Consider the following 19,684-nt stretch of genomic DNA (forward strand, 5'->3'; position numbering starts at 1 on the left):
TTATTTTCTGATATAATACTTCAACTTTTACCATGTTTGTAACAAAAACATACTCGGATATCTTACTTTTGTGTAATTCCAAAATCTATAATGAATTGTCCACATGATAAACTTTACATAAGAATAAAATTCACTTCTCACAGAGTGTGAACAAGGACCTTTAAGCTTAAGTGCTTGCCCCCTCCATACCCCCGTTTAAAACGTTTAAGAATGCTAAATGCTACACCACAGCAATATCTTTTTTGATCCACCTCCTATAGTAATGAAAATTTAAAAAACTGAACCTAACTGAACTTAAACACTTTTGCGCACCAAAGAAAACCATAAACAAAACAAAAAAGACAACCTACAGACTGGGAGAAAATAAATACTTACAAATGAAGTAACTGACAAGGGATTAATCTCCAAAATAAACAGCTTATGCAGCTCAATTGAAAAAAAAAAATTAAAAAATGGGCAGAAGATCTAAATAGACGTTTCTCCAAAGACGACACACAGATGGCCAAAAAGCACGTGAAAAGATGTTCAACATCACTAATCATTACAGAAATGCAAATCAAATGAGGTTATCACCTCACACTGGTCTGAGAGGCCATTGTCAAAAAGTCTACAAACAATAAATGCTGAAGAGGGTGTGGAGAAAACTGAATCCTCCAATCCTGCTGGTGGAAATATAAATTGCTACAGCTGCTATTAAGAACAGTATGGACGTTCCATAAAAAGTAAAAATAGAGCTACCATACGATTCAGCAGTCCCACACTCCTGGGCATATATCCAGAGAAAACCATAATCCGACAAGATACAGGCACCCCATTGTTCACTGCAGCACTATATACAATATCCAGGAACAGACAACCTAAATGTCTGTCTACAAATGAATGGATAAAGAAGATGTGGTACATATATAAAATGAAATATTACTCAGCCCTAAAAAGAACAAAATATAATGCCATTTGCAGCAACATGGATGGAGAGACTGTCAGATTGAGCAAAATAAGACAGAGAAAGACAATTATAATATCACTTATATGTGGAATCTTAAAAATGGTACAAATGAATTTATTTACAAAACAGAAATAGAGTCACAGATGTAGAAAACAAATTTATGGTTACCAAGGGTGAAAGGGTCAGGGGAGGAATAAATTGGAAGATTGGGATTGACATATATACTAATATAAAATACAGATAACTAAGAAGGACCTATTCAATGTTCAATACTCTGGGAACTCTACTCAATACTCTATAATGACCTATATGGAAAAAAAAAGAGTGTATATATGTATATGTAAAACTGATTCACTTTGCTGTATAGCAGAAGCATACCACTGTAAAACAATACTCCAATTAAAAAAAAAAGAATGCTAAATGCTAAGTAGTGAAAAGTTACAACCTCTCAATAGATTTTATGAAACAAAAAGGGAATTCCTTTTCTCACTGGAATAAAATTTATAGAAAGGCATAATTACCACATTATTTAAAAAATTTATTAAAACCGGACTCCCTCAGTTACTTGTAATCTCAGGATGAAAATGAATTAATGCAGATAACAAAAACATATATTGTATCTTACTGATAATTCAAATTTATAGTGAATTTATAACAGAGTTAACACAAAGTTTCAATTAAGCTGTTTGTAAATGCTGTTCTGATTTCTACAGAACTGAACATCTTTATGAGAAGATAACTTCCATAATGTGTACAACCTAATGTAAGTATGAAATTTTAAAATCATGTAAAGATTTCAAGAAAATTTTTATATATGCTTTATATATATATATAATTTTTATATATGTACATGTTAAACATGTACATGTGTACAGTAACACTTAACTAAAATTTACCAACAGCCCACCTTACGTATAAGTAAATAAACTATTACAAAAAGTATCTTAAAAAAAAAAAGTATGTTCTCTGTAATGAAACAAACTATAGTAAGTTGTTCAGCTATTTGATAGGTTTATTTTACTAATTGATATTTTATGGACTCATGTATTCCACATTAATAATTGATCACTCAATAATATATTTATACAAATATGAAACATTACATATTTTTGGCCTTTATTTTTTTTTCAGAGTTTTTCACAGTGAATATAGTTCTGTAATACAAAAATGTTTTTCATATATTACATACAGACACAAAAGTCTACAAGCACTTTTTTTTAACTACCTATTATTTGTATTGAGGTACAGTTGATTCACAATATTATATTAGTTTGAAGTGTATATCAGTGATTCAAAATTTGTATAGATTACACTTCATCTGAAGTTCTTATATAATAGTGACTATATCCCCCATGCTTACTATTGTCCTTGTAGCTCATTTATTCCATACACAGTAGTTCGTGACTCCTAATCCTCTAAGCCCCATCTTACCCTTGTCCCCTTCTCTCCCACTGGTAACCATGAGTTTGTTCTCTGTAAGTCTGTTTCCATTTTGTTGTATTTATTCATACTGTTTAGATTCCATATGTGATAACATAGATACCTTTCTCTTACATAACTACATATTAAGATTTTTATCACCTCTATTAAAGAAATCTAGTCCATTTAAATTTTTTTCTTTTTTGCTCCCCTTTCCAAAAAAAACCTCCTCTACAGAAGAGGATCAGAGCTCTTCTATATCTCTTTTTCACATATGACAGAATCACTTACTGGAAATATAATGATCATAAACAGACATCTTCAAGTTAAGAAAAAAATTTTCATAAGATGCACAAAGCATTTTGAAAGTTTTAATTCCTTAGTCACTTCCTTACATAATAAATGAAAACATATTTCAGTTAAGTAAAAGATGCTCCTTCCTCATTAAGTCTGATATTCAGATTAAATAAAGTGGAAAGAAAGGAAAACCACTGAAGGATCAATAGATCCAAGAGTTTACTATAAAACCCTTTTTCAGATCGCCACTCTGGCATCAGAAAAAATACCATAAATACAAATTGAACATGGTAAATATAAAATACCCAACTTTAACATATAAAGAACATTTTATAAAACTTTGGACTTGCAGTATGTTGCCAACACCATGTATTAACATTCTTAAGAAAAACAAATCATTTGACAACTACTTAATGATCTCTCTTTCAGGAATATGAGGTAATTAATAATTATTACACTTTATACTATGGGGACAACAGATTCTAACATTCTTCCCACATCCTATTTTAATATCTGCCAACTTGAGATACTTATTTTCCTTTACCACCTATCCTAGAAACCTAAGAGTAACACTGTGTAGCTGACCTCTATCATCCAACACAAACCTATCTTTTAAGGGAAGGCAGAGTTGGAGGAGGGTGGGAGGGTTGGGGGGTGAGGGGCTGGGCTTGCTTCTCTCAGCAATCCCGGCATCTACAAAATTAAGGATGTATACTAATTAATTCAAGGTACAAGTAACAAGTTTGTACTTACATGGTGAATCTATGGTGATTTCAAAGTATTTTATAACTACTGACTTGACTAAATCCCTAGAATTCAAACTATGTAGAAGAGCAAAATTTCAAATTCCAAGTATGATTTTGCATTTATATGTCTGAAGGTGAAGGCGAAGTCGCTCAGTCGGGTCCGACTCTTTGCGACCCCACGGACTGTAGCCTACCAGGCTCTTCCATCCATGGGATTTTCCAGGCAAGAGTACTGGAGTGGGTTGCCATTTCCTTCTCTAATTTTATATGTCTAGTATACTAAAAAAAAGTGGCACTAGAGACATGGAATACAATGATAAATGAAAAATGAATCAATATTAGAAATTACTTATGTATCTCTTTTTGTTTAATGTTAACAGTGTTAATAAACTTTAATCCAATTAGAATTCTCTATGGTCCCACTTCTTCCCACTTCATTTCATAAAGATAATAAACAATGAAATGACACAGAATGGGGAGAGCATTAATGAAAGACTATGACCAAGCAACCACTTAGTAAGTTTTTAGATACTTGACAATTGATAATAAGGGCTTAGATTCAATGTGTTTACCTTAACTCTTGATGATTTCCTAGATCCTTCACGAAAGGCCTGAAATAACACAGCATTCTGAGTTAGATCTTTAAAAACTGGATAAATTAATATCTAAGAATGAGCTCACTCAAGCTTTTTCTTGAAATTGCATAATTACACAAAATATGGTAAAAGCCAATATAGCCAGAACTAAGGGAATATTGAAGTAAAATCATCTACTAGAACACTAAACTACTAATAAAAATAAATACAGACAATGTAAAAACATGAAAATATGTATATATATATAATGCTAAGAAAATGTCTAAATTTTCTATTTGCTCAATATTAAAATACAATCATGGAAAAACACTTGATAAAAGTTGGAAGGTTTTAAAAATATTATAGTAGTTTTAAGTCATGAGCAAAGATTTGGGGTGGTGATAAAACAATTTTGTTATTACCTTAATTTTCTAGGTCAACTAGCAAGTAATATTTGAGTACCTATCGGGACTCAAATAATAAGCAATGTGGTAAACAGAATTGTACTTAACTAATATTTAATGGGAACTCTCTATTCTGCCACATTCTAAAGTGGAATTTAAGACTCACTTCACCACTCCACTCCACAGAGTGAGTGTATTTAGAGATTAACTCTGTATTTACAGAGATTAACAAACATTAAACCTAGAGTAAGCAATATCGTTCCAAATTTAAATTCCAAGTTTGTGTGCAGACTGTATGTTGGAAGAGAGCAAGTTTTGTTAAAAGAGAGGAGGAGGAGGAGGAGAAGCAGAAGCAGTAAGAGCAGCAAAGAATCTTCACATAAAACTTGGGGAAAGAGCTAGGAACGCAGAAAATGGCTTTGTTCAGCCATGTGGAAAACTGAACACAATTCTGGTACTAAAGAAATAAGAAAGAAGGCATGCAATAAGCAAAAATATGTCGCATTAAAAAAAAAACTAGTATACCACACTTGTACCTACTAAAAACAGTATGACGTAAGACTGGTTAAAAAACTGTAAAATTAGGTCATGAAAGTCAGTCAGATTTTAAGATTCTGGCTTAAATACTTTAAGATCTTCACTATGATGGAGGAATCTATGAAATACCTCTCAACAGGGAAGGGCTTCCCAGGTGGTGCCAAGAACCCGCCTGCCAATGCAGGAGGCATAAGAGACATGGGTTTGATCCCTGGGTTGAGAAGATCCCCTGGAGAAGGAAATGACAACCCACTCCAGTATTCTTGCCTGGGAAATCCCATGGACAGAGGAGTTTGGCAGACTATGTTCCATCGGGTAGCAAAGAGGTGGACACAACTGAAGCAACTTAGCATGCAGAGAAGTGATATAAAACAGTATTTGTAGAAAATGTCATATCCAAGTGCAGAATGACTGAAGTGGAAAGAGGATAAAGTTGGAGAAATTAAAGAAGGTATTACTATACTACTATGAGGGAATGAGGGCATAGACTGGGTTTGTAGGAAAAGGAAGAAAAATAAGAACACAGCGAAGAGACATTCCAAAGGAAAAATCAAGAGTGAATGTCAAAGACTGAAGATGATTTACAGATTTTAAACCTGCATAATGGCTATGCAGCTGAAACAAAAGAAAAAACTGAAGTATGATGAAAGAAGATACAAGTTTGGTTTACAGAGGAAACACTGAAAGAAAATAATAAAAGAACATTTGTAAGTAATATGTGCGGACAATAATTTCATGAAAAAATTAATATCAAGTGTAAAAAATTATTTTCAAGTAAAATCGGAAAATTTTAACAATTAATAAAATTTTTAAACTCCTCATATATGGGTCACAATACACAATCTATGTCTCTAACAGTGTTAACACTTCATGTCAAAGTTCTGAACTGCTAAAACACCAACCAACACCTTACTAGGTGTTTATGAGTATTTTTTAAATGTCATCTGTCCAGAATGTCTACTGTGAACACCATTCACATTTTTAACAATCAGCCATAACAACAGGTTGAATAAAAAGCCAATTTTTAACTACATATTGCCCCAATAGTAGTAAAAACATAACAGCAAAGCAAACTAGATCTTTATGCCCAGTTCTGAGATTTTTTTTTCCTAATCCTTATCAAGTATTACTAATTCAGCATGAGAGAAAAAAATCATTAATACCTAAACATGACTTCCTAAATTGTAAAATGCACTTAACAGATGATCTCTTCCTCTGTACACTATACTCTGAGATGAGGAAAGTAACAATGAAATAAAGCAGAATGTGATTAAGTGCTATAATAACAGGTTCAAGTGCCATGATGAAATACGAAGAAAGATGATCATTTTTGATAGGAGAAAAGCAAATTTCATTGAAAAAGCAGTGCTTCAGATGGGCCTCAAAGTAGAATAGGAGTTTAAAAGATAAAGACAGAGAAAAGAATACTGTAGTAATGAAGGGAACAGTGTAAGGATAACATGTCAGAAAACAGAGGTAGAATTTGGTAACAGTTGTATAGAGAAGCAAAATTAGAGAGACATATATGTGAAGACTACTAATAGTTAATCAAGACTACTAATAAATCAAGACTTATTTTAAATAGGAAGGTGAAATTAGAAAATGGAAAAATGTACTTAAAAGTACATGCTGCCTATTAAATAATCAAATATCATAAAGAATTACTCCAAAAAAAACAATGTTTGGGGGGGTAAAACTTCATTTTATATCTAGGTATAATTTCACTCTTTACAGTTTTCTGCCATATCCTGGTGATATTTTAATACAAAAATTTAAGTGAGAAAAATCTAGATAGTAAGAAACTCAACAAATGTGTAGCCTTATAAAATGATTAATCATGATTCAGAGACAGCTACAAACCTCTACCCATTTATAAGCTACTACAAATTTACCACGCTTATTTCTGTTTTATAGAATGGCAACTTTCACTAAATCTTACCTTAAAACTTATCTTTTGCATTTCTATAACTAGTCTCATCATAGTGATGATTTCAAAGCAGTTTGCAAACATTTTTCTCCACTCCATTTCAGTCTTTAAAGTACATTAAAATTTTTTAGAGTTTTTTAAAATTAAACTTGATCTTGCTACCTTTTCTAGCTATTAATACTATCCAAATTCTCTTTCCTGTAAAACTGTCACTCCCTGTCTAGTCATCTTCAAAACAGAAAAAACTTACTTTTTTACATTTTGAAATATTTTGTTCTTTCTCCCCACTTTTTTTCCTTCTTTTATCATTAACCTTAGAAACTCTTGAAGCAGTTAAAGTAATCGATGTTGGGGTATGCTGAAATGCAGTATATAATTCCACAGGAACCTCATCACCACTCTCAGTTGCACTGGTATCACCATCTTCAAAGGCAAAATAAAAATTACTGCATAAATAATATTTCTATTTCAAACAATAAAATACCATTCTACATGAAAAAACTATTATTTCTCTATCTTTCTGAAGAATAAACCTTTTCCCCCCACTTCCTCACTCATAGTAAGACACATTTAAATACAAATTACAATGTATTTCTTAACCATTAAACTAGAAAGGATACAAAATCTGACAAGGTACTCAGATGGTGTGACCATGGGAAACAGACACCTACAAACATTGCCAGTGTCTGTAATTAAAAATTCTTTATGAAGGGGAATTGAGCCATATCTAGCAAAATTATATATGCACTTACCCTTTTCACCCAGCAACCCCATATCTAGAGATCTATCCAAAGATAAAATGGGACACATACAAAAAAAACACAAAAAACACCTTATCTATAAGCGTTTCATTGACCTTCCTATTTGTAATAACAAAAACAAGACAAAACAAAAATGCTAGAAATAATTTAAATATCCATCAAACAGTTAAAAAAACTTATCATTATTCAAAATCAGTTGTATTGGCGTTAACATGTTTTAAAAGCCACAGTGAAAGTTTAGCATATGTTAAACTTTTAAATCCTATTCCTAAAAATAAAATAAATACTATCCCATATGATCAACTAATGGATCACCATCTTTCTAAAGAACAAACATATTTTACTTCTTTAAACCAATAGGTTATCTATGTGCACAAAAATATGTTTTAAATTTTTATTTTGTTTTCCATATTTTCTAAAATAAATATTACTGTTCTATAAGATCTATAAAAAAGAATATTTAAAATGTATACCTGAGATAATAAATTATACATATAACCAATGTTCATTAGCCAGGGGTTTACATCTGACTAAAAACATGCAGGCCACTTATTCTCTCAGTCATACTAAAGTTCATTTACTATAGATCCTTTTTACCTACCTGACATATTTTCCCTTTTCCGGCGTTGTAGTAGCACCGCCCTCTCTTTATCCAAACTCCTATATTAAAATATTAACATATTTATCACTTTCATAAATTTAGATATAAATCAGATCTGTTTTAAATGTGATAAAAACTTTATAATTTCTCTAGTGTTCTTATTGAAAAATGAACAACACAAATTATGTGTACTATCACTTGCCTTGCAGTTTAGATTTGATTAGCATAATTAGCAGTAGATGCCAGTTAACTGACTCTGTTAAGAAAACAATTTTTTACTTAGAAAACCAGACTCCTGCATCCTTGGGGATTCTCCAGGCAAGAATAATGGAGTGAGTTGCCATGGCCTCCCCCAAGGGATCTTCCCAACTCTGAGACTGAACCCAGGTCTCCGTTATTACAGGTGGATTCTTGTCCATCTGAGCCACCAGGGAAGCCCTACTTTTTCCCAAACTGAATATTTAAAGCAAAAGTTTAGGGGGGAAATGGTAATATAATTACTGCACTATTACTATCTGCCTAAATTATTTCCATTTTTGAAATGATAAACATTAGATAATTACTATTTGCCTAAATTATTTCCATTTTTGAAGTGATAGACACTAAGTATTTAACAACTAAAATATTTCATTAACCTGTTCCAGCCTCCACTCATGAAATAGAGCATCCACAGTAACTGTTTTATTTGCCCCCCACACCATCCTTGCAATGTTTTCACTGTCTAAACTTATTAGTCTAAAGGTCAAATAGCTAGATACAGTTATTTGGGAGAATAAGGGCTTTAGACTGAAGTACCTGCTACTGAGACTTGCCTTAATGTCTGGTAGGTCAAAACTATCCTAGCATTACTGATAATTGTAGTTATCACAGAATGACAGTCAGTTATTGCCTAAGTGACTATCCTCATTAATGGTCAGTTTTTAACTAACTCTCACTGAATTCATCAGCAGATATTGACTTCATGATTAAAAATAAAAGATTATTAATATGTTAAAAAAAAACTCTCTGGCAAAAGGCTAGTAACTATTAAAAGGTGAAACAAAGTCACATAGAAAAACCTCACTTCATAATAAAGCAATGAAAAGTATCACAGTGACATTACCATTTCTCACTTAGTTAAATCAGCAAAAATCCAAGTCTGTCAAAAACTGTTGTGAGGCGGGGGTAAATAGGCATGCTTATCCATGACTGGTGGAGATTCAAAATGGAACAGGTCCTACTGGAGGGGAATTTGGCGGTATCAGACAAAATTTTACACATCCATTTACCCTTTAACTGAACAATCTCACTTCTATTTGCAATTACAAAAGACTGGAAACAACACAAATGTCCAAAGGGCTGTCTAAAGTACACAACATGTAAAAGATGGAGCATTGAGTTATAGGAAGAAGTAAGTTAATTTCTATATTATTACCATGAAGTGATCTTTAGAACAAATTTTTAAGACAAAAAACTACTGTGGCAAAAACTCTATGCACCATTGCTTACCTAAGTAAGCAGGGGATACAAATATACATGTTCGTATCTGTACTTCCCTGGTGGCCCAATGGGTAAGGAATCTGCCTACAATCCAACAGACCTGGGTTCGATCCCTGTGTCAGGAAGATCCCCTGGAGAAGGAAATGGCAACCCACTCCAGTATTCTTACCTGGGAAATCCCAAGGACAGAGGAGCCTGGTGGGCTACCGTCCAAGAGGTCAAACGAGTTGGACATGACTTAGTGACTGAACCACCACCATGTGCATATCTGTTTCTATTATTATAACAAAAATTGGAAGGAATAACTGATTTTTTAAAAAACTGTTACTTTCAAAGTCAAAGGAACAGGAATGATGGGACTACTTACATAACTAAACAAGCATATGACTACACAAGAAAGATATAAAAAGTCACTCTTAAAAATAAAATTATTACTCAATCCATTTCTCACAGGAAGTAAACTAATACAACTACTCTGCAAAATAATTTGACAATTTTTCTAAAAGTTATTTTTAATTGGAGGATAATTGTTTTACAATGTGCTGGTTTCTGTAGCATGACAATGTGACAATTTCTTACAAAACTAAACATGCAACTGGGGCTTTGCAAGTGGCTCAGTGGTAAAGAATTCTCCTGCAGTGAAGGAGATGGGGGTTCAATCCCTGGGTTGGAAAGATCCCCTGGAGAAGGAAATAGCAACCCACTCCAGGGTTCTTGCCTGGGAAATCCCATGGACAAAGGAGCCTGATGGGATACAGTCCAGGGTTGTAAAAGAGTTGGACACGACTGAGCAATTAACAACAATAGCAAACATGCAACTACCAAATGACCAAGCAATTGCACTCTTGGGCATACACCAGAGAAAGCAAACCTTAGGTTCACACCCCAATCTGTACACAAATGTTTACAGCAACTTTATTTGTAATAGCCAAAAAAGTGGAAATGACCCAAATATCCTTCAGTAGGTGGTTAAACAAACTCTGGTACATATACACCATATAACACTAATCTGAAAAAGGAAAAAAGAAAAACACAAAATACTGATAACATGCCACAAATTAGCTGCTTTTCCAGGGAATTTTGCTCAGTAAAAAAAAAAATCCCAAGAGGTCACATACTGTGTAATTTCATTTCTGTCTTTAAATGACAGAATTAATGAAATAGAGTATAGATAGATTAGTGGTTGCCAAGGGCCAAAGATCGGAGTGGAAAGAGGTGGATATGTCTAGAAAAGGCAATGTGAGGGATCTTTGTGATTGAAATTTTTTGTATCTTAACTATACCAATGTCGTATGCTGCCTGTGGTACTGTATTAACAGTTTTGCAAGATGTTACCTCTGAGAGAAATTGAATAAAAGATGCAGAGGATCTCTGTATTATTTCACAAATGCATGTGAATCTACATTACTTGAAAAGGTTAACTTTTAAAAAATCAAAAATAAAACAATCAAAGCCTGAAGTGTGTACACAGTATGTAAACAGTAAAATTCTTTCAAGAGACCCCAAACACAATAAATTAACTATACATCCCTATGGAAAACATCTAAAGGGGGAAAAAAGTTCTAAACTTTTTACATAATCATATTGTTGGTGCTAATGTTGGTACTGTTACTCTGAAACTGTTATATTCGTCCATGCAATTAAGCAGTTGAGAAAACTATGTGATACTCTGATTACTGACCGTGTTGTAGAGAACTAGCATAGGAGACACAGGTGGAGTACAGAAACAGTAAGATGAAAGCTTGTAGAGTTGACCCCTGAACAATGTGAGGGTTAGGGGTGCCAAAATGCAGCATTTGTAGTTTTGTAATATTTACTATTGAAAAAAATTCACACATAAGTGGACATGCATAGTTCAAATCCATGCTGTTCAAGGGTCAACTGTATCCCTAGATTTAAATTGTAATTATCAATATAAACTCCTGTATTTTATCTTAAAAATAAACACACAAAACTTATAGTAGACTAGCTTTGTCTACTAAAAAGGCATAGGAACATTGAGAAGTCCAGTAGGAAGGAATATTACTAGCTCTCTGATTCTGGTCTTGAAAACTTATTCTGAGCTTGGGGCACAGAAGTAGAAGATAAGCCTGAGATATCTTGTCATGCTGACAACTGCAATATGCTGATACCCAGTATGTTTAAACCCCTGACTTCTTAAAATTATTTTCATTATTCTAAAAACAGGTAAACACTACAAATCAACAAGTATTCATCCTGCCATTCCTCAGTAAAATATAAAAGAAGTAAACAGTTAATATGGAGAGGTTCTACAGAAACAGTCCAGCTAATAAGTGGTAAGCAACAGAATTAACACATCACTTAATTTGCAACCAAAATCACCGCAGATGGTGATTGCAGCAATGAAATTAAAAGACGCTTACTCCTTGGAAGGAAAGTTATGACCAACCTAGATAGCATATTAAAAAGCAGAGACATTACTTTGCCAACAAAGGTCCATCTAGTCAAGGCTATGGTTTTTCCAGTGGTCATGTATGGATGTGAGAGTTGGACTGTGAAGAAAGCTGAGCACTGAAAAATTGATGCTTTTGCACTGCAGTGTTGGAGAAGACTCTTGAGAGTCCCTTGGACTGCAAGGAGATCCAACCAGTCCATCCTAAAGATCAGTCTTGGAAGGACTGATGCTGAAGCTGAAACTTCAATACTTTGGCCACCTCATGCGAAAAGTTGACTCATTGGAAAAGACCCTGATGCTGGGAGGGATTGGGGGAAGGAGGAGAAGAGGACAACAGAGGATGAGATGGCTGGATGACATCACCAACTCAATGGACATGAGTTTGAGCAAACTCCGGGAGTTGGTGATGGACAGGGAGGCCTGCTGTGCTGTGATTCATGGGAAAGGAGAAAGAGTCGGACAAGACTGAGCGACTGAACTGAACTGAATCAATTAATAGATCTTAAAAATGACTATCAATGGGTCCCATTCACATATTATGGGTCACTTGATAGAATACAGTCTATGTCTTACCCCGCAAAAAGGAGGGGGATCTAAATCTAATTACACACTATTTATAGAAATCTATATATAGAGAAAACTCTTAAATCATGAAAATGGAATTGGTAAAGTCACCAGGATAAACAATTCATTCCCTTAAAGAAACAAACTGCAACAGAGATTGGGGTCGGTGGGGTAAGGAGTATAGGTGTAGATTACTAGAGACTTAAAAGAGATGTCTATCAATACTTTAAGAATGCCTGGGGGCTTCCCTGGAGCTTTCCTGAGGGCTCAGCAGCTAAAGAATCTGCCTGCAATACAGTAGAAACAGGAGACTCAGGTTCAATTCCTGGGTTGGGAAGATGCCCTAGAGAAAGAAATGGCAACCCACTCCAGTATTTTTGCCCGTAGAGTCCCAAGGACAGAGGAGCCTGGTGGGCTACAGTCCAATGGGTCACAAAGAGTCAGACACGACTAAGCACAAGCATGAACGGGGGCTGCCCTAGTGGTCCAGTGGTAAAGAATCCGCCTGCCAAGGCGGGGGACACAGGTCCAATCTCAGACCTGGGAAAAGCCTACAAGCTGCAGAGCAACTAAGCCCACACGCCACAACTATTCAGCCTGTGTTCCAGAGCCCGCGCACTGCAACTACTGACCTCGCGTGCCGCAACTACTGAAGCTCCAACGCCCCAGAGCCTGTGCTCCCAACAAAAGCAGCCTCCATACCGCAAAGGAAGAGTAGCCTCTGCTCACCACAACTAGAGGAAAGTCTATGCAGCAATGAAGACCCAGCATTGCCAAAAATAAATTATGTTTAAAAACAAAAAGTGTTTAAATGTAGATTTTGTTGTAATCACTGTTTTGTGATTACAGATTTTTGTTAAGAATTCTTTTATTGATACATACTGAAATATATAAACAGAAATATATATACTTAAATATATATGTGGATACATATGAATGAAATAATATAGTTGGGATTTGCATTAAGATATATGAAGGAGAAAAATTCATAGCAGTGTAAATGAAAAGATTATTGAGAACTGCTAAAGCAGGGTGGTAGAAACATGTGGGTTCGTTATACCAGTACTTTTATATAGGTTTGAAATGTCCATTTAAAAAGATAAAGCAGGGTGGTAGAAACATGTGGGTTCGTTATACCAGTACTTTTATATAGGTTTGAAATGTCCATTTAAAAAGATTTTTTAAAAACATAGAAAAAGAAATGGGAAGAAAACACATTATTGCCAATAGGCAGAATAATAGTATAAGCCTTACAAAACGGTGTATTAGAAGGGAAGACCCTTCTAATAACTTTTTAACATAATGTGCAGTCCACTGAAAAAAGATGTCACTTAGAAAATGCACTAGTATTTTATGCATTGTTAAAAACCCTAGATAGAAAATAAACCATGACACATTATCAATGGAAAGATTCTTCCCAATTCTGGAGATGTCAGAATGAAAACAAACAAAACCTCAAACCATAAAAATAAAGCACATATTAACACAGCATCCATTCATTGTTTAATCTAGAATTCATACAGAAACTTCTGTTAAGTAAAGATTACCTCGGTAAAATTACTGGTAATTTTACTGTATGCACAACTTACCTAGGCTGACAACGTTCACAAAGATATGTATCAGGAATATGCTGCCTGTCAATCCCCATGCAGTCAATATGTTGCCAAACACTTTAAAAAGGAAGAAAAAAAAGCAGAACATACAAAATATTATTAAAATCATACTTAAATTAAGATTTGATATTCTATTTAACTATCACTTAATAAGTGCCTATTTTGAGTTTAGCAGTATAAAAGGTAACATGAAGAATTCATAGAAATATGTCCTTGGAAAGATAAAACTTTGAGATGCAAAAGTAAGAGGACAAATATAGGATATCATATACATGATACAAATTTCTAAAGCAAATATAATATTAAAATGTTAAAGGTACATATTTTATTACAAATCACAAGCTGCAGATGTCCACACTATTTGGAATTAATGGGAAAAGCATCCTGGAGAATAATGGGACTTGAAGAGAACCTCACATGGGAAATTATGCAGAAAGAAATGTCACATAGCAATGTTTTCTCAAGTAGGTGGATATAGACAGCAACAGTCAGAAGGCAGTTAATGTATTTGAAGAATGTTCATTTTGAGAAACAGAGGGGAATAAAATTCAATTAGTAAAGTGTATTTAGAGTACATAGAACCTGGAATGTCAAAGTGTGTGTAGCATTCCTTTAACTGGCAACAGGTAACAACTAGAGGTTGTTTTGATTGTATGAGTATAAAAATTAACTAAGAGGCTTTTCCAACATTCCAGATCTAAGTTAAAGAACCAAAAGAACTAGAATGATGGCAGAGAAGAAGAAGTTAAAGAATCCAAGAGTCATTCCATGAAGATAGAGACTAAATTTATTACGAACTCTTATTTTTAAGAGTAATACATGGAGCAGCTTGAGGCAAACTTCTGAAGTTTGAGGCTATTTTATGGACAAAACTTTAATTGGTTTACACCCGATATATATGCCTGTTTCTAAAAATAATCTTATTTATTCTTTATATAATAATGAGCTACTTTTTAATATATATAATTTATACATAAAAGCTACTAAGTTAACTGCTATGATCTTGCTTTTTCTCAACTGAGGATGTTGGGACAAGAATTGGTAGAATGTAAAGATAACTGTCTATATATCAAAGATGATAGGGGAAAAAAGTTTAAAAGAAAAGCAAAGCACTTGACAAGAGTTAGAATAACAAATTATGTTAAATTTGGGGGGGTAAGTAATAGAGTCATGGAGACAATAGAAGAAATAAAACTAGGAAATGAATAAATATCAGAGCCCTAGTTGGCAAACTTGAAAGAAAGTATGGGCAGTAGGTACATGAAAATGCATAGAGGCAATGTAAAACAAGAACAGAGGAAAAAATTAAGTATGTATTATACTGGCAGTATATATTATACTACAGGTTAAGCAGTAGAAAAGTAGAATAACAAAAATTCATAACAAATAGACCAGTTGCTAAAAAGCAAATACCTTGAATAATCCAAAATGTGTGAACTGGTCCTTCAAGAATTTGTAGATAGGTATAAATCCTAAGAACTATTTCACTATTTTCTAATAGATATAATTCTATATTATATGTAGATCATTGTAATTAATCAAAAGAAAAACACTTTAGATTATGCGTTAGAATAAAAATACTGTCAAATGGTATATAATTTATCACATAAGACAAAAATCAGCTATGAGATATTTTATATGATTGGTTAAAATATGAATTGAGAGTTGCTACTAAGTAATAAAAAAATAATTAGGAAAACAAGTTACCAGTGAAGTTATTTTCTTCGGTTTTAAATTTACCTCCTGAATAAACTTGCTGAGGTGATTGCTTATGGTAATAGTATGTACCATAAGTTTAGTTGTTAATTTGAAAGAGCATCACAATATAGTTTTATTATTAAAATTAACTCAAAGTATTAATATTACAACTTTCCATAAAAATAACATCAAATTTCACATTTCACTTAAGACTAATTTTTACCATTTTTGACAAAGGTAAATCACCTTTTTGAAATATAACCCTAACTGCATGTTTGTATCAATTACATCTCACTCCTAATCACCTAACTTAATAGACGGGAATAGGATTACAAATAATGTAAAGTAATTTATATTTGGCTCAACAAGGCCAAATGTTATTCTCACATTCAAATATGAATACTATTTCAAATAAAATAATGAAGCTATGCCTTAAGGACCAGATCCAGGATATTCTGAAAACTATCAAACTTTCTTACCCTCTACAGTGCTTAAATACTGCTTAAATACACTCTGCTTCCCAGCCTATGCAGGGGATGGACTCAGTAACTTCCAGGTTGAAACCCTACTGTTCCCTCTCCATCCTCCCCAACTCCCTCCCACCAGAAAAAAAAAAAGAAAGAAAACAAAACCCCACTTTCTGTCCCAATCACACCTTCTCTAGGGGAGGAGGCCTTTCTTGGTGGCTGAACCAGGGTTGGGGGAGGGGAGACTGTGGTTCTGGTTCAAGGAGACTCCAGAGTGCTGCAAGGTTCAAGTCAAAAGGAGGTGAGAGAGTCAGGTCAAACAAGCATCAATCAAATGTATAATTCCCCCAAACTGGAAAATCACAGTTGACTATACAGCACAAATAATTCCAAAGGAAATACACAGGACTCAATTCTCCTCTCATTTGTATCTTGTCTACTTTATGTAGTGTATTACTACTGAATGAGTGAAAAGAGTGGTGTGATTCTGTATAAATAAAGTTTAGAATTGATTGCCTATTACTCAATTAACAATGAGGATTTCCAAAAAACTCTTAAGATAGTTTCTTTTCTTTCTTTCTTTCCCATAGGGCACTTTCTAGGAGCAGAACAGTTTGCAATGATAGTAGCAGAAGGATCACTTTAAAAATTCATTTATCAGTTCCTTTCAAAGTGACTTTAATTATCTTTTCCAACATTAACAATCACAAACATTAGGAGCATTCAAGAAAATAAGCAAATAGCATGAAATATTTTACCTGCATTTGTCACAACAGATCATGTATCCATCATCATGTGTAAAACCACATATGCACCTGGTTACATCAGTACCATAACTTCCATCCTCAGATGTGCTGATTGTAGTAGCACTGGAAGTTTCATCAAAATTAGGAGTGGTAAAGATGCCTACTTCATTTTTGCTAATAAGAACTGATGGAGGAGGGGAAGCTGGAGGTGTTGGAGGAGGACGAGCACCATAATTATGGTCCTGGATAATTAAACACAAACACAGCACAATGTAATTTCAATAACAGTATGATCTAAGCAACTTAAATAAAATTCAGTCCTTAATCTGAGTATTTGAGAGAGATGAAATTGGCCCATTTCTTATACCTTTAAAATAATGACTTTCTGAAACTAAATTTTAAACCATAGTAATAACTGAAAATATCTATATACAACCTTGGTCACCTTCACAAAACAAGATGTGAGAATAGTGATGGTTAAAAAAAACAAACACAAAACCCTTGGGAAAACAGAGGCTAAAGAACAACAAAAACAATTACAAAAGACATATTGTCACTAGACAGTATACAACAGGGATTTTTTAAGTTTGGGTATTTTTTATTCTGGTTCAAGTGGTAAAAATTTCTGATAATGGTAACTCCATAATACCACAAATGTGTTCAGTTCTGCAGTTGTTTTAGTCTGCGCTCTGCCTCTTACTAGCTATGCAACACTGAGTAAGTTAGCTAAGCTTTCATTTTCTCAGCTATGAAATGGGGATGAAAATTATACCTATGAGGTTGTTTTTGAAAATTAGATAATATATGTAAAAATTCTTAGCACAGAGCTTGACATATAAGAGCTAAATGAGTGGTAACTATATAATTTATCATACAAATCACTATATAATTTAAAATCAATAGTAGACAGTATAATTTTACCTACAATCTTTTTAAAGAGAAGGTAAAGAATTATAACACAAACTAGTAAAAGCATAAAAAGCAAAATAATAATACTATAAAAACTTCTAAGGAATTCCTCTTATAGAATTTTAATCCCTTGAATAAATATAATTGGATCAATTAAAAATTAAACTACAAATTATATACCTAATTGTTTAGATAGTATAAAAGGTCTGCCTTTTAAATATTCATTTTTAGGCATAATACCACATACATCAACTTTCAACATTTAAATATAAAAAATATAAATTTATATACAGATATTAAAAAACTTTCCAGAGAAATGTTTGACACTTACCGCATAGGGCAAACCAATGTAACTGTGTGAATGATGCGAGCTGCTGGTATATAACTGGTGGGGATAACTGTTGGATTTCTCAACTACCACAGGGCTAGCTTCTACGGATTCTGGTCTGGAGGGAAAAACATTGCATCAAAGAGAATTCCACTGATTCTTTTTTTTCCTTTTCATCTATTTAAAATTATAGTTCATCACAGCACTGTTTATAATAGCCAGGACATAGAAGCAACCTAGATGCCCATCAGCAGACAAATGGATAAGAAAGCTGTGGTACATATACACCATGGAATATTACTCAGCCATTAAAAAGAATACATTTGAATCAGTTCTAATGAGATGGATAAAACTGGAGCCCATTATACAGAGTGAAGCCAGAAAGATAAAGACCAATACAGTATACTAACACATATATATGGAATTTAGAAAGATGGTAACAAAAACCCTATATGCAAGACAGAAAAAGAGACACAGATGTATAGAACAGACTTTTGGACTCTATGGGAGAAGGCGAGGGTGGGATGCTCTGAGAGAACAGCATCGAAACATGTATATTATCTAGGGTGAAACAGATCGCCAGTCCAGATTGGGTGCATGAGACAAGTGCTCGGGGCTGGTGTACTGGGAAAACCCAGAGGGATGGGATGGGGAGGGAGGTGGGTGCGAGGTTCAGGATAGGGAACACATGCAAATCCATGGCTGATTCATGTCAATGTATGACAAAAACCACTACAATATTGTAATTAGCCTCCAACTAATAAAATTGGGAAAAAATAAAAAGAGAATGCCAGGCAAAAAATTAAATAAAATTATAACACTTACTATATTGACTATACAAATGTCTTTAAAATGTCTAAAACATAGACACCCTGCAGATATGACATACCTCATCTAGAGTCCATGTTATAAAAAAAACTTTTAATTAAGCACAATAAATGTTCCACCTTCAAATTCTGATATAGTTTCCCTCTCTATCACTGAAAAAATTACTAGACATTAAAAATTAGTTACTCAGTGGCATTGGGGACACGATGCACAGGGGTGGACAAAAGTGGCAGAAATCATTTAAACGAGACCAAGGACATACTGAATGCATATGGATGGACCCCAATTTGAATGTGAAGTATACATTTCAATGTGCAAAGTTTTATGTATGTGTTACTATGTCAAGATATAACAAAGCCTTGGAACTATCAGAAAAGCTAAGGAAAAGAAACTTTACAATGAAGCAAGATTTGCTTATGAAAA

The 19,684-nt window shown here is 33.7% G+C and overlaps 1 protein-coding gene across 7 annotated transcripts in view; it reads right to left on the reverse strand.

Annotated features, from left to right (window-relative positions):
- Positions 1-19,684, reverse strand: part of KMT2E (lysine methyltransferase 2E (inactive)) — a 92,869-nt gene that overhangs the window by 32,821 nt on the left and 40,364 nt on the right. For 6 of the 7 annotated variants that reach the window (XM_020907471.2, XM_020907473.2, XM_020907470.2 and 3 more), the window contains 6 exons: positions 18,437-18,551; positions 17,209-17,438; positions 14,262-14,342; positions 8,214-8,272; positions 7,102-7,274; positions 3,981-4,019 (listed from right to left, as the gene is read on the reverse strand). In XM_020907471.2, coding sequence (XP_020763130.2) covers positions 3,981-4,019; positions 7,102-7,274; positions 8,214-8,272; positions 14,262-14,342; positions 17,209-17,438; positions 18,437-18,551 — 697 coding nt within the window. Of the gene's footprint in view, positions 1-3,980; positions 4,020-7,101; positions 7,275-8,213; positions 8,273-14,261; positions 14,343-16,638; positions 16,728-17,208; positions 17,439-18,436; positions 18,552-19,684 lie in introns of those variants that run through there. The other variant, XM_070469401.1, reaches the window with a different exon arrangement.

The sequence above is a fragment of the Odocoileus virginianus genome, chromosome 1 (genome assembly GCF_023699985.2).
Source record: "Odocoileus virginianus isolate 20LAN1187 ecotype Illinois chromosome 1, Ovbor_1.2, whole genome shotgun sequence".
Classification (NCBI taxonomy): Eukaryota; Metazoa; Chordata; class Mammalia; order Artiodactyla; family Cervidae; genus Odocoileus; species Odocoileus virginianus.